This window comes from Hypanus sabinus, chromosome 7 (assembly GCF_030144855.1).
Source record: "Hypanus sabinus isolate sHypSab1 chromosome 7, sHypSab1.hap1, whole genome shotgun sequence".
NCBI classification, from domain to species: Eukaryota; Metazoa; Chordata; class Chondrichthyes; order Myliobatiformes; family Dasyatidae; genus Hypanus; species Hypanus sabinus.
Genome location: NC_082712.1, coordinates 135,506,485 through 135,523,123, shown reverse-complemented (window position 1 = coordinate 135,523,123; position 16,639 = coordinate 135,506,485). Strand labels below are relative to the sequence as shown.

The 16,639-nt window shown below is 38.8% G+C and overlaps 1 protein-coding gene and 1 long non-coding RNA gene across 3 annotated transcripts in view; one reads left to right on the top strand and one right to left on the bottom strand.

The window, feature by feature from the left end:
- syt8 (synaptotagmin VIII) overlaps window positions 1–7,742 on the top strand; it is an 80,852-nt gene extending 73,110 nt beyond the window's left edge. Inside the window, exon 9 of the mRNA XM_059975701.1 lies at window positions 4,682–7,742. Coding sequence (XP_059831684.1) covers window positions 4,682–4,918 — 237 coding nt within the window. The 3' untranslated portion in view covers window positions 4,919–7,742. The remainder of the gene's footprint in view (window positions 1–4,681) is intronic.
- A 5,034-nt stretch (window positions 7,743–12,776) lies between these two features.
- LOC132397232 (uncharacterized) overlaps window positions 12,777–16,639 on the bottom strand; it is a 49,346-nt gene continuing 45,483 nt past the window's right edge. For both annotated transcript variants that reach the window (XR_009513314.1, XR_009513313.1), the window contains 2 exons: window positions 16,061–16,213; window positions 12,777–13,029 (listed from right to left, as the gene is read on the bottom strand). This is a non-coding gene — a long non-coding RNA (uncharacterized LOC132397232). The remainder of the gene's footprint in view (window positions 13,030–16,060; window positions 16,214–16,639) is intronic.

The following is a 16,639-nucleotide window of genomic DNA, read 5'->3' as shown; positions in this document are numbered from 1 at the left end:
GTCGTCATGACGATTTTTTTAGCAGGCTTTCTTGTTTTTACGAGGGTGAGTTGCTAGGTCGATGCTCAACCCAGCACGAATGGAAAGCGAGCAAGGAAGCCGGCTAGATTCGAACTCGGGAGCCTTTGCTCTGAAGTCCGGTGCTGATGCCACTACGCCACTAGCCAACACCATATACAACACTGAAATTCATTTTCTTGCAGGCATTCAAAGTAAAGACAAAAACACAATAGAATCAATGAAATAATAATACTACTAATAGATAAGCAATAAATAATGAGAATATAAGATGAAGAAACCTTGAAAATGAATCCATAGGTTATGGGAACCATCCAGTGAAGAGGCGAGTGAATCTACCCCCTCTGATTCAAGAGCTTGATGGTTGGGGGTGATAACTATTCCTGAACCTGGTGGTGTGGGTCCTGAGGCTCTTGTAGCTCATTGCTGATGGTAGCAGTGTGAGGAGAGCATGGCCTGGGTGGTGGGTGTCCTGGATGATGGATGCTGCTTTCCTGCAACAACACTCAGTACCGGTGTGCTCAGTGGTGAGGAGGCATTTACCAATGATGGACTGGACTGTACCACTACTTTTTGTAGGCTTTTCCATTCTAAAGTATCGGTGTGTCCATACCAGGATGTCATGCAAATAGTCAATATATTTCCATCTGCCTGTCCTCCATGACCTCTCCCACCAGGGTCCTAGTGGAGGACTTTGTCAAACGGTGCCAGCTAAATCATCTGCAGCTCAACATCAGTAAGACAAAGGAGATGGTGATGGACTTTAGGAAGACTAAGCCTGCACTGCTCTCTGTTACTATTGATGGTGATGATATGGATTTGGTGAGGACCTGGCAGCACCTGGATGACAGACTTGAGTGGAGAACCAACATAGAGGTTGTGTACAAGAAAGAACAGAGTTGCCTCTACTTCCTGTGGAGACTGAGGTCCTTTGGAGTATCCAGGCCTCTCCTGTTCTACAAGTCTGTTCTTGCCAGTACAATCTTCTATGTGGTGGTGTGCTGGGGCAATGGCATCAATATGGGTGATGCCAGCAGGGCTCAATAAACTTATTACAAAGGTTAGCTCTGTTATAGGAGTCAAACTGGACACACTGGATGCTGTAGTAGAGGAAAGGACCCTACGGAATATCCTGGCAATTCTGGGCAATGTTTCTCACCCTCTGCATGCCACCTTGACTGAATGGAGGTGCAGTTATAGTAATAGACTATGACAAATGTGCTTCTCCAAAGAGAGCTGAGTGAAGTCATTTTCACCTTCGGCCTTTAGGCTCTATAATGAGTCAACCTATAGCCGGGGAAGACTGTATGAGGTAACTTATTTTTTATTCTAGCTTACTTATTTTCTATTTTATATCTGTGCACTTGTAATGCTACTGTGACACTAATTTCTGTTGGGATCAATACAGTATCCATCTATTTTGCAAGTTATTTGGTCATATGAATGAGTGTAGTTGGGCAGCATGAGCTTGTTGGGCTGGAAGGGCCTGTTATTGTGCTGTTTCACTAAATAAAAGAAAATAGAAAACACTTCATGAACTCTATGTACTTGTGGGAAGTCCTGCAAACACTATCCAACACATCCCACCAGAAATGAGATAATAAATATATAGAATAACCCAAACCAACTTGTTGATCCAACACAAATATGAGGATATGCATGACTTGAACCCAATATATTTGTGGCCCGGGTTGGGTAACTAGATTCTACTTGTGATGCATTTGCCCTAGAAGATGAATCAATCTCATAAATGAATCAGATTTAGATCTATTTTCAATTCTGATTGCTCCTCTGTCTTTAGCTCAAAAGTCTATAATTCCTCATTCTAAAGCCTTCCATAGTATCTGAACAACTCCTCAACTCTAGCCTCTTGTAAAACATCAATTTAAGTATGTAACTTGCTGCTAAATTGTCAAGGGTTTGTCTCAAATTACTTTCCTTGGCTTCTCTACTCTCTATCTCATTTTAAATTTACCCCATTTGCTCCTGCTTTTTATTGATAATATGTTTATAATGTATGATTTGGTGTTAAATGTTATTTGTAAGCTTTCTAGTAAAATGTCTTTAGGTGTTTTACAATATTAAAAGGGCTATTTATACATTCAAAATTTTTATTGTGCTGACGATTTCATTCAGAGAATAAATATTTGATGACTGGGATGGAATAAGGGAAATGAGGAGGTTTTATTTGTAGCAATCATGGTCCAAACAATGAGCTGAGCATTGTCCTGTCTCATCAGTGAAGCCAGGATTTGTTTTGAAATTGTATACTTTGCTGTATCTAAAATGCTTTTGCATTACTTGAAATCAATAAATGAATATACAAAATGGATATAAAATAGAATTCTAAGTGCCTCTATCAGAAGGGATAGCCCTGTTGGGAAAAAGTGAAATTAAATGGATAACAAGGACTGATGAAGGATCACAAGATGTAGGTTGGGTTCTCGAACCACAAAGATGAAAAGGCCCTGATAGGAGTTCTTTATAGGTCTCCGGTTTAATATATATTTTTCAAGGTATGGGATTCAAAATATATGAGAAGGCAGAAAAGGCATGATATAGGAAGAAAACTCTGATAAAGAAGAGAGAGATGTATGGGCAACAGGGAGGAAATAAGACGCTTGAGGAGTATAAAAAGAGTAAGAAAATACTTAAGAAAGAAATCAGGAGCGCTAAAAGAAGACATGAGGTCACTTTGGCAGTCAGGGTGAAGAATAATCCTAAGAGCTTCTACTTGTATGTTAAGAGCAAAAGGATAGTAAGGGATAACATTGGTCCTCTTGATGATCAGAGTGGTCGGCTATGTATGGAACCAAAGAAATGGGAGAGATATTAAATGGGTTTTTTGCATCTGTATTTACTAAGGAAACTGGAATGGAGTTTATGGAAACAAAGCAAACAAGTAGGGAGGTCATGGAACTTTAACAGATTAAAGAGGAGGAGGTGCTTGCTGTCTTGAGGCAAATCAGAGTAGATAAATCCCCAGGACCTGACAGGGTATCCCCTTGGACCTTGAAGGAGACTAGTGTTGAAATTGCAGGGGCCCTGGCAGAAATATTTAAAATGACGATATCCACGGGTCAGGTGCCGGAGGATTGGAGGATAGCTCATGTAGTTCCGTTGGTTAAAAAAGGCTCAAAAAATAAGCTGGGAAATTAAAGGCCGGTAAGTTTGAGATCGGTATTAGGTAAATTATTGGAAGGCATACTAAGAGATAGGACCTACAAGTATTTGGATAGACAGGGACTTATTAGAAAAAGTCAGCATGGCTTTGTGCGTGGTAGGACATGTTTAACCAATCTATTCGAGTTTTTCGAGGAAGTTACCAGGAAAGTGGATGTTGTATACATGGACTTCAGTAAGGCCTTTGACAAGGTCCCGCATGGGAAGTTAGTTAGGAAGATTCAGTTACTAGGTATACATGGAGAGGTATTAAATTGGATTAGACATTGGCTCAATGAGTGAAGCCAGAGAGTGGTAGTGGAGGATTGCTTCTCTGAATGGAGGCCTGTGACTAGTGGTGTGCCACAGGGATCAGTGCTGGGTCCATTGTCATTTGTCATCTATATCAATGATCTGGATGATAATGTGGCAAATTGGATCAGCAAATTTGCTGATGATACAAAGATTGGAGGTGTAGTGGACAGTGAGGAAGGTTTTCAAAGATTGCAGAGGGATTTGGACCAGTAGGAGGAATGGGCTGAAAAATGGCAGATGGCGTTTAATGCGGACAAGTGTGAGGTATTGCACTTCAGAAGGTCAAACCAAGGTAGAACATACAAGGTAAATGGTAGGGCACTGAGGAGTGCAGTAGAACAGAGGGATCTGGGAGTACAGGTACATAATTCCCTAAAAGTTGCTTCACAGGTTTGTAGATAGGGTTGTAAAGAAAGCTTTTGGTACATTGGCCTTTATAAATCAAAGTATTGAGTATAAGAGTTGGAATGTAATGGTGAGGTTGTATAAGACATTGGTGAGACCGAATTTGGAGTATTGTGTGCAGTTTTGGTCACCTAATTACAGGAAGGATATTAATAAGGTTGAAAGAGTGCAGAGGTTTACAAGGATATTGCGGGACTTGAGAAACTGAGTTATAGAGAAAGGTTGAATAGGTTAGGACTTTATTCCCTGGAGCATAGGAGAATGAGCGGTGATTTGATAGAGGTGTATTAAATTATGTTGGGTATGTTGGGATAGCAAGCAGGCTTTTTCCACTGAGGCCAGGGGAGGGAAAAAAAAGAGGTTATGGGTTAAGGGTGAAGGGGGAAAAGTTTAAAGGGAACTTTGGTGGGGGCTTCTTCACGCAGAGAGTGGTGGGTGTGTGGAATGAGCTGCCAGAGTAAGTGGTGAATGCGGGCTCACTTTTGACATTTAAGAAAAACTTGGACAGATATATGGATAAGTGGGGTTTGGAGGGATATGGCCCAGGTGCAGGTCAGTGGGACGAGGCAGAAAAATGGTTCGGCACAGCCAAGAAGGGCCAAAAGGCCTGTTTCTGTGCTGTAATACTCTATGGTTCTATGGTTCTAAAACAGGAGAATGGAATTAAAAACAAAGCTATGATTGAATGTCAGAGCAGACTTAATGGGCTGAATGGCCTAATCCTGCTCCTATATGTTATGTTCATATTACCTTTCAATTTTTCTCCTCTTTTGTAACACAGAAAGTGCAGCTGGTGATCTCTGTGTGGGATTATGATAAGATGTCAAAGAACGATGCCATTGGAAGACTCTTTCTTGGCTGTGATGCCACTGGAAATAAGTTACGCCACTGGTCCGACATGCTGGCCAATCCCAGACGACCAATTGCACAATGGCACACTCTCCAATCCAAAGAGCAAGTAGATAAAGAACTCAAAGAGCTTAAAAGTAATTCTCGTCAAAAAGGCAAAAGCAATTGAAGCCAAAGTACAGTTCATAAAGAAGTACACCGAAGTATTATCTGCTTCAGATAGAACTATTTGTCCATAATCTGTAACACTCTGTTACAAACTTCTGTATTCTAGAAGCTGAACCAAACTGGAGGAGTTTTTTTTTAATATTTTGTTTTTCAAGCAAAATAAATATACAAAATAGAATATATTTATTAAAGAATGGCTAGTTTTGTGTAATTGTAAAGCTAAGCCTGGTACAAAAAGGAGCACAGGACAGATTAGCAACACTGGCATTTTGGGATTTCCACTCTTCTGGAAAATTATATCACAATAAGAATAAATGAAACATAACGACTCATTCTGAATAGGTTGCAGCAATACCATAATTCAAGGGTGAATATTCTAACCTCCTGAACTGCATTACTATGTTAATGGACCTTTATTATTATAATTGTAGATATGTTAATAACTGAAGTGATTTCTTTGCAACTAACAGAAGATCAATAAATTTAGAGAAATGAATCTAGCCCTTGGTTTGTGGTGAGATGGTGGATTTTGCTCTTGGCTGCAATTGTGAGGAAGAATTGGCCAGAATCTACTTCTGTTTATCATTCAATGGTCCTGGACTAAATTTGAAAGATCAATGTTATTAATAGAATCATACCTAGTTTTGAAGAGCTTCTAGCATGAATATTTCCTGGGAGTTGGTAGCTCAGACCAAATCTATTGAATAGCCACATAAATAAGATATAGAAAGCTTTCTGCAACTTTCAAAATATTATCTAACTAGCAGATAAAGTCCTTAAGTTCAGACAGTCATAAATCTGTGGGGAGGCCAGCAAATCTCATGAAGGAGAGTACCTTTTACAAATTTTTGGATATTTAGAATTTTGAAAATGGGTGTGATTGATGCTAGACTGGATTCAGAGTCTGTGGTGATTAGATCCACAGGATTAGAGTACTGAAGTAAATATTTGTGATATTCCAAAGCCTAATTGTAGTTTCTGGGCCTGCTGGATGAAATGGTCATGCTACATATGACAAACTGTTGTCATGGAAACACCCTTACAAATTAGGTATCTTGCTTCTCATTCTAAAAAGTGTGTGGAGGTCATTGCTGGAGGGAAGCAGAACAGGGTCCTAAAGTAAATTCAGGATCACTTCCAGGGAATTTCAGGAGAATGCGACTAAGTTTGATCCATTTTCATCCCATATGAATAATATTCATTTACCTCTCCAGATATTACCTGTGAAGACATCCTCTTAAGTTTATTATGTTGGATAGCATTTAAATATTTCTTGCTGTGGTGCAAGTTTGTTATTAAAGTTTTAATTGCTTTCACTGCTGATAGTATGTGAATGGGAGCAGGAAATGGTATTAGTTAATGAGCTTTGGAAATCACACTGGTCCTGATCTATTTCTGTTCAGGATTTTCTTGCCTTTATCTCAACCAGAAATTTCCGCCTCCTAATAGGCCAGGCAAACTGGCAAACTATTTTCCAGCCATAACCACAATGACTTCAAGGGTAAACAGAATAAAGACTGTATTCATCCAAGTACATTGTTTTCGGATATAGAGGGAAAATATTACGTTTTTTAAAAAATCCAATTGTCACTTAAATTATGATTATATTGTAAAATCCCATTTTTCTTGGTAGTAATTATAATTGAATCAAATTTAAAAGTAACCTAATCTACTTGCAATGCAAAATAAAAATAAATTTAAATACCTCATCTGATAGATAAAATTTTCTTCCGCTCCTACACTCCTTGATGAAAACGTCCTCATCTTTTCTTAGTTTATCAATGCTATGATGGGCAATGTTTTCCTCAGTGGTATATAAACCACTCTCTGGATCTTCCTCATCTGAAGATTTGGACTTAATCCAAACTCGAGATCTATAATATTGTTTTTTACCCCGATTAACTTTCCTTCTACATTGCACAGCATTTTAAAGTCCAGTCTTGACAGTGTTGTAAACAATACCTCAGCTTTTTTTAGTATTGGTCACAACTAGGACTATTACCTGATTCAAACCCTTGATTACTTCATACTAAGTGGCTGAGCCAAAATTTGCCCATCAAAATGTAAACATGTTAAACACAGAAGTTGTATCCTTTGACGTCTGCTATGTTTACTCAAACTAACTATCCAAAAAAAATCATATTGTAACATGGTAAATGATAATGTTGGAATCATCAGAAAGGTACTCAATCTGTAAATTTTATATTGAAAGGAGATTACTGCAGAAAAAAACTCCATTTTTGACTACATAACGTAAAAGTAAGATGAAACCTTGTTTGGATGCACAACTTCAATGAGAATATTTCATATCTCTATTGTACGTGATACAGGATGTCAATGAAAAGCAATTGTTTTATTTTGATTTATTTATTTGACTAGAGGAAAATATCCTAAAGGAAATGGTGAACAAAGATAATAGTAATAGAAAGCAAATAAAAATATATACACCAAGAGGTCTGTGGATTCATTTTCTGACCAGTATTGAATTAGGTAATCCTAAGCATTACCTTGTTTCAGCATTCTCAGGTGGTGAAGGAGAAATCCAAAGGGACTATATCTATTGTTGATGATGGAGTCTGGAATTGGACTTGATTAGTGCATTCTTCCTATTGCACGTTATTCTTACAATTCAACATTGATGCTAAATGTTGTGTATTTAATATTTCAGTGATATTTGCGTAATCTTGTAAATATATTGTTTGATTAAGCATTCTTGTTCTTTTCCATAATTCATTACGGGTTATATGTTTAAGTATGTGAATTGCATATGTCATCTCTCTACCATGTGATACCTAGACAGCTCGCTTAAAGTAAATACAAAGTTAGACTCAAGTTTCAGACTCACGTGTCTTCCTTTGAATTCACTTAATGTTTTGAAGGTACAAAATATAACAGTGGCATTTTAAATGAACCCAAGACACCTACTGAGCTATTGAAATGCAGCAAGGAATGGTGAGTAAAAAAACTAATGCAGCACATGTTCTTCAGAAGGGATGACACAATCAGGTATTAAATAAAAGTCAGAAAATGGATGAATTCACTGGTTTGTTAAGAATAAGTACTGGGTGGAAAAAAAGAGCAGGAATGGTTGGCTACGTCAGAAAGATTGGCATGTTGGGGATTCCACAAGAGATAACTGGTTCATGTATACTGAGCAAATTGAACAGAATTTTGAAGCAAAAGTAATAACCGATGAGAAATGAGTATCAATTTTGAAAAGTGCATTGGGTTTAAAGGCATACAGTTTGCTTCAGAATTTGACTGCTCCAACCAAGTCAGCAGAAATGCACTTCACTGGTATTGTTAAAGTAATGCAGGAACATTTAGAACTGAAACCATTGTTGATTGAAGAATACTTTAGATTTCATAAGCGGAATCAAAAAGGAAGGGAGTCAATTTCAACATATGTGGCTGAATTGAAGACATTGTGTGAGTGTTGTCAAGTCAATGATGGGCTTAATGAGGCACTGAGAGATCATTTAGTTTGTAGAAACTTACAAGAAAGCATTCAATAACAGCTCCTAACTGAAGCACAATTCACATTTAAAAGAGCAAATAGAAACAGCTAAAAGATTCAATTGAGTTGCATGCAGTCAGGAATGAAAGTGAACGTAAACAAAATTGCAACTTTTGAACAGAAACCAGCACGGTCAAACAAATTGTCAGATGAAGAGTTTCGGCCCAAAATGTTGACTGCTCGTTTCCGCAGATGCTGTCCGATCTGTTGAGTTCCTCCAGCTTGTTTGTGCATGTTGACACACTGTAATACAGTGGTCCCCAACCACCGGGCCGTGAGAAAACAATATGAGTCAGCTGCACCTTTCCTCATTCCCTGTGACACCCACTGTTGAACTTGAACCCACGCAAGGTCATCAGTGTCCTAAACTCAATACTACCCTTGCGCCAGGGATCATTGATTGGCCTCACATGGCCGGCAGGAAGCACCGTTGCTACCAGCCTGAAGCGCAGATAGATGGGCGCCGCCTCTGAACCTGTTTAGCACACTGAATGTTCGTAAGGAACCCAGTGCTAAAATTTCGCAGACGACCTAATTTGGGCTCAGGGTTTCATAAGTAGCAGAGCAGCTACCTCGCTGCGATCTACTGAAACAAACTTTTGTTGGCCGATAGATTCTACAAGGGAGGCAGGCCCTGTCGCATTCCTCACTCGGACGGTGGCTCACTCTCTCCGGACTGCAACCGCCCCAGCCCCGGCACGGGGACCTCCGGTCCTGACCTTGTCCTCTCACCCCACCCACGACCAGCCACACCTGGCCAAGGCTGCTGGCGGCGGGCAGGCGGGAGGTCGCGGTTTGGGCCCAGAGGCTGTCTAATGAGGCAATGAAGCCCTCAAAACTGATTCGGTAACTTAAGTCCAAGCACTCTGCACTTAAAGATAAACCAGTTGAGTTTTGTGAGCGGAAAAATTGTGAGCAAGCGGGACAGAAGCTAAGTGCCGAGAGCCATGAAATCTAAGCTGCGGAACAGACTGGACATAAGGAACCTGCTTCAAGTATCGTTGTATTCCCGTCATGTTTAACAACCCCCCCTTCCCCTCCAGCGCGCAAGAATATTGTCAATATTAAACTGGTCTGCCATGCAAAAAAACCCCTGGTGTTTATACATTACTTCTACTTCCGGGTTGCGGGGTTTTACTTCCAGTCTTTTCTGCCCTGATGCACGTGCGTTTAACTAATCGACCTGGGGTTGATCTTGCCTTTCACTAAGGCCAAGGTAGTGGATCCTGGGCTTAAAAAGGTTGGTGACCACTACCATAAACCATTGCCCAAAAGAGGACAAACAGGAGTTGATGCTGAACTCTGTATCTCTGGTTGGAAAATATATTGGCCTAAGGAGTGACCATGCTGCTCAGAGGATGTGTGGAAGTGATGAAAGCAGTGGTCCAACTACAAGAGTTTCTGTAGGCATCATATCTGATATATTAATCGGGCAGTTACTTGTCAAATATGGCTTTGTCTTAAGCTGGAAAAGAGTTCAAGGAGCTTCAAAAAAAGTTACAAACATTCAGATTTTGTGAGTATAAAAAAAAAGAATCTACTCTGCTGCATTAAAGTTAAGACCAGATGGATGAATGGATGGCTAAAAAGAAAGGAGTCAATGGAAATACAAAAACAGAGGATTCATCAGATGACGTTGTGGATGAGGAAACCAAGAAGGGATCAGATCATAAAGGGAGCAATAGAAGAATTAAAAAGAGAATACTCCAGTGGACTAAATGCACCTTCCCATGATCAAGATGGATAAACTAGAAGAGGAAAGATGGCTACCATTGTTAGAACTACTTCTTACAGTCTCAGAGTCAACTCCTACAACCATCACAGAGGAGGCCCCAGAACCTGAGATTGTTTTCATGGCCAAAAGTCTCACCTGTCAAGCAGAGTGATCCCCTTTGTCAGGAAAGACTTTTTCCCATAAGGAAAAGAAAACCTCCACAGTGTTTACATCTTTAGGCCTGAATGGGACAATTTAAAATTTACTATGCTGTGCATGTCTGTATATAGTAGCTGTATTATATAGTTTACTTGATATTTAGTGGAGATACATTCTCCACTGAGCTGGAGTTTATATCTAAGCATGGAGGAGGGTTATGTATTTAATATTTCAGTAATATTTGAGTAATCTGGTAAATATATTGTTTGATTAGCATATTTGTCCATTTCAATAATTCATTACTGGTTACATATATAAACACATGAATTGCATCCGTCATCATGTCACCATGTTATATGTGTGCACCTCACTTGAAGTGAACACGTTGTTAGACTCACATTTCAGACTCCCGTGTCTTCTTTGGACTTAGTTTAATGTTTTGAAGTTACAAAGCATAACAGTAAAGAATATTTTATTGTCAAACAAAATCCTTTAAATTCAGCAGCTATGCTATCATGCAGATGATTTAATTTCCTCAAGATTTAATAAGTGAAGAACTCAATGTTGCTATAGCAATTAATGGTGTTAAAGAATATTTTAAATTTACATTTCCAAACTGATGGTGCCTATAAATTGCTTTCAGTGTGAGGTTTTATGCTGATGATAATTGTGTAGTAACGATACTTTAAAATCATTCTTTCATGCATGCTTTTCCTCCCAAAACAACAAAATTGCTGTAATTACAAATTGAAATACAAGTGCTAACATGCTCATTGTGTGTGTTACTTTAATTAAGGAGACACATTTATCACTTAAGGGGAAAGTGCGTTGTATTGCTATAATAATGCACCCCTGGTGAAATGTGTTCACATCGTCCACGTTAAAGAAGCATTACTGCAAAATCTGTAGAGAAGATAATGGAGCCTTAACTTAAATGTAAGTTTCTATGAACAAGTTTCTTATTTTAATGACTCTTGTACATCTATCCTAAAAGATGAAAAGTATTTATTTTTGAAAATGAGCAACCCATTGTTAGTCGCCAGAAACAGATTTAATTTAACTTTCAGCTGATGAAAAACAATTTTTTTATTACCTTAATCTGCCATTTAAAACTGGGTGACCTGGAAATTTGCATTATTTGCTGCCTTGTTAGCACCGGCATTTCTGCTTCTGCCATATAAGAGTGAGCAGATGGCAGGGCTGAGTGGTTAAGGGAGAAGCCACTTTTAAACATGGATATTGGAATTTGGAAACATACAACAAATATTTATCACAGTTCACAGTATGTTGTGCCCTGATTGGACCAGCCATTTAAAAATCACTTTCTTTCCTTTAGGAGACTGCAAGGGAAAGAATAATATGTTTTCAAGGAAATATCATTTAAAATCAGAAAGGTATCAATTATTTTTACATTAAATTAAGCCCTTGAGTATTTAGTCATAAATGGGTTACTTCCCTCTCCCTACACATCATTCCAACAGTTTCTTATTTTTAATCTGGAGTTATTTTGCAATCAAGAACCACCCAATCCTCATCTCCCTAGATCGGTGCTCTTTTAATGCCTGGGTTGGTTGAGCAATTGACTAAACGAACTTAACTGAGGACGTCTGCTGTCTCAGCAGGTGGTGGGTCAATTTACTGATGAATGCTTCCACTGAAATTATGATCTGTTCCAATCCTCTGACATGGCAATTGTTCCAAACAAGAATTTGTATTTGTAAAACAAAAGAGTATATTGAAAAGTTATTCTGTAGATTAACATATACAAATATATTGCAACGATATTGAATTAAAAAGAGATTAGAAGGCAAGAAAACAAAAAGACCAATTGTATTATTGAACATATATCCCTATGTGACAGCCATCTCAATTCTAACACTTTCAATAGGGATCCTTTCCAAGTTAATATCCCCAAGTTTTGCCTGGTTTTAAGGGTCAATGCTTTATGCATTTTTCTAGCCATCTAGGAGAGGAATATTGTCTCTATCTAGCTTTGTTCAGTTTTTTTTACAATATATTTCAATTATGAAGTTACCACGGGGCCTCCATAAGGTGAAAATTCCAATAAAGTTCGGCATGGAGATTGAATCGGAAACTGAATTATAATAATCAAAGGAGTGAATATATACTGTATATTTATGTACAGAATCAGAAAAATTACGAAGCTTTTAAATATCATTAATGTGTTTTCTGTCATGTTTTACATGTTTTATATGTGCAAAATGTATAATTCCTCAAGCATTATTGTAACACTGTAAAATGGTATTGTTAAATGAAATCTGTAAGTCTGCATACTTCATTAGTTAGAAAATCAGGCAAAATGGCTCCTTAGTGCAGGATAGCTGAAAGGCTGAAAATACCAGCATCAGTATTGAGGTGGATTAAAGAGCACTGCTTACATGATGCCAAACTTAGTGAATATAATCGTACTTGAAACAAGGAGTCTTACAAACTTCTGAGACTAAGAACCACGGGAAAGGATTTTTATTTCAATTTGAGGAGAATACAAAAGATAAACCAGCAAGTGTAATTGTTACAATTATTTGGAGAACCAAATAGCCAGATCATAATGATTTCAAAAAAACTGTATCCTTATTAAAACATGTCACTTGCAAAACTGAATGTTTTCATTTGACTATTGTACAAAAGCAAAATACTGCAGATGCGGGAAGCCTGAAGTACAACAGAAAATGCTGGCGATACAGAGGATATGAGGTAGTGTCTGTGGAGAGAATAACAGAGTTAATATTTCAGGTCAATCAATCATCAAAAGAAAGGTTATCTATTCAGTTTTTTTTAAAAGGTGCAGGGATGGGGTGAACAGGAGGAGAGAATGAAAAGAATATTGGTGATGGGAGAACATGAGAGTTTACATGAACACAGGAGAGATTACATGCCTAAAGATGATGAAACAGCATATATGGGCACAAGTAAGAAACAAATTTGATGTTTGGAATATTAATAGGAAAAGCAATTTACTATCTGAAAACGCCAAAGGTATGTATTATGACCGTGGGAATCTGAAATAAAAATGCTACCAAAAATTGTTGAAAATTGTTGAGTTGGAAGGCTGCAATGCACTTGGTCAGAAGATAAATTGCTGATAGAAACATAGACATAGAAACATAGAAAACCTACAGCACAATACAGGCCCTTTGGCCCACAAAGTTGTGCCAAACACCTCCCTACCTTAGAAATTACTAGGATTACCTATAGCCCTCTACTTTCTAAGCTCCATGTACCTATCTAAAAGCCTCTTAAAAGACTGTATCGTATCCACCTCCACCGTTGCCAGCAGCCTATTCCATGCACTCACCACTCTCTGAGTAAAAAACTTACCCCTGACCTCTCCTCTGTACCTACTCCCCACCATAAACATGTGTCCTCTTGTGGCAACCATTTTAACCCTGGGAAAAAGCCTCCAACTATCCACACAATCAATTCCTCTCATCATCTTGTACACCTCTATCAGGTCACCTCTCATCCTCCTTCGCTCCAAGGAGAAAAGGCCCAGTTCACTCAACCTATTCTCATAAGGCATGCTCCCCAATCCAGGCAACATCCTTGTAAATCTCCTCTGCACCCTTTCTATGGCTTCCACATCCTTCCTGTAGTGAGGGGACCAGAACTGAACACGGTACTCCAAGTGGGGTCTGACCATGGTCCTATATAGCTGCAACATTACCTCTCGACTCCTAAATTCAATTCCATGATTGACGAAGGCCAATACACCATATGCCTTCTTAACCACAGAGTCAACCTGCGCAGCTGCTTTGAGTGTCCTATGAACTCGGGCCCCGAGATCCCTCTGAACCTCCACACTGTCTAGAGTCTTATCATTAATACTATATCCTGCCATCATATTTGACCTACCAAAATGAACCAGCTCACACTTATCTGGGTTGAACTTCATCTCCATCATTTTAAACTCCCTGAAATATTTGGAAGTTTGAAGTCAGGGAAATCTGAATAGGAGTAAAATGGAGAATAACACTGGGAAGCAACTGGACATTTAGGGTCATCCTTGCAATATGAATGCAGGTTTTCCTTAAAGAAATTACCTCATCTGCTCTTGGTACCCACAGTACAAACAGACCAGATTGTAAATATTCATACTAAACTGAAGGAAATACAAGAAAGACTTTGCTTCTCTTGGTTGTAATAGATAGGACACTTGGTGAACAATGAAGAGAGAAACTGTAATTCTTCTCAGTTGCATGGGAAGATACTATATGTAAAGAGGTGTGCCTTGATGAAAGAGATTGAATGTATTTTCATGGCAGAAATCAATGGATTTTTGGATCTTAAGGTAAACAGGAGCAAATACAGGAAACTGTTATTAAGGTAAATATCAAATCATGATCTTACTGAATGTTAGACCTGAGATGAGAGTTAAATGAACTATTCCTGCTTCTGTTGCTTATCAACAGAGGAGCAGGTCCCTTTGGAATGTTGGAATGCTGTAATTGTAGGGCAGGGAGGGGGGTCTGGTGCAGCCATCATGCTGGATGTATCAAAACTCATTGATTTACTGAATGTGAAGACAGAATGAGAGCACAAATAGAAGTTTATCCTGCTTCTGGAAGGAAAAATAATGGATGTGAGCAGAAGTTTAGGGGATGAAGTGGACATGGAGGGGCATCACAAGATGGACAATGGCATCACAAGAGGGGCATCACAAATTTGTAGAGGATACCTTGTTGAATGTAGGTTATGCAGGGTGGAAGATAAAGTCAGGAAATGCCCTACTCTGCTTTTGTGATAGATTCAATATAAGAGGGCAGAATTACATTAAAGTCGAACCAGTAAAGGTCCCCTGTCAACTAGGGTAACGGGAGAAACTTGACTGAGGAAATGGGTAGCCACGTTAGAAGGAACAGTGTGTAGAATATTGTATTATTTGGAGAAATGCAGCAGAGATGAGTCAACTGACAGAATGATATAAATTCCTCACCAGAAGTAGGTAGAAATAGGTAACTATAGTATCTCACTGCTTGGTGGGAACATTGGGGTAAGAGATTAAGAGGAATGGAGCCCTGAATCGGAAGTATCAGAGAGTTAGCATTCAGTCTCTATAAAATAGAGTTCAACATATCTATCAGCTGATGCTTGAATACGCCATCCCATTTCTGTTCTCAATCTCTTGCCTCCATTAGTTGAACTATTGAGTACTTCATGAGCGAAGAAGTTATGTTGCAGCTTTATAAAATGCTGGTTCAGCCATATCTAGGAGCATCACATTCATTTCTGCTCAATCTGTAACTGAATGGAGGTTTTGGAAAGGGCGCAGAAGAGGTTTACCAGGATACCTGGATTAGAGGCCATGTACTATTACAGAGTCTGTATTCGAGTAGTGGAGGCTGAGGGGAGACCTGATAGTAGTTTATAAAATTTTAAGAGGCACAGATAGGGTAGACAGTCAGAATCTTTTTCATAGGTTAGAAATATCAGATACTAGAGGACATGCATTTAAGGTGAGAGGACGGAAGTTCAAAGAAGATGTAAGGGGCAAATAGTTTTATGCAGAATGAAAGTGCCCGAATGGGTTGCCAGCTGTAGTTGTGGAAGCAGGCACGATAGTGGCATTTAAGAGGCTGTTGGATAGACACATAAATATGCAGGGAATTGGGGGGTATGGACCGTTCACAGACAGAAGAGTTAAAGCTTAATTTGGCATTGTGTTCCACACGGACATTTGTGGGATGAAGGGCCTTTTCCTGTGCTGTACTCTTCTGTATTCTGTAAATACATACCTATACATTTGAAGAACGACACTTCATTTTCTTATTAAGCACTGAGTTATAGGTTTCATAATATTGGTTGTAAAGGGTAATTGTTGCTTTTTGGTCAGTATCTGTCAGATGGCTGATTACTCATTGTTGTTTGCAGAAACTTCCAGACACAGCCTGAAAGAGACAGTGGAATAAGCTTTCATCTTTGTCATCATTATGTGAGATTTTCAACATTCACCATATTTTCCTATGGTAATTTCAACAGTAATTCCATTCTTCCATTAATGTGTCCATCAGATCAACATTCTGCTTCTTTTTCCTCGCTCATTGCCTTTCAACTCCGTGCATCTTTACTGTTTTTTTTTTCGTTTACTGCCTCCCATCTCAAAACTCATCACAGGACTCCGATCCTCCGCTTTTCCTCTGCATTGGTCATTCATTCCCAATCTTGCCTCATGAGTCATGTCCTGAAACATTTAGATTCGCTGGCTAAACACATTTCCGGACATCCGTGCCTGTGCCCACACTGAGTATTTGTAACTCTGACCATCAATAACATTCTTATTTACAATCTTTCGTTTATCTCATGTTAACAATCAA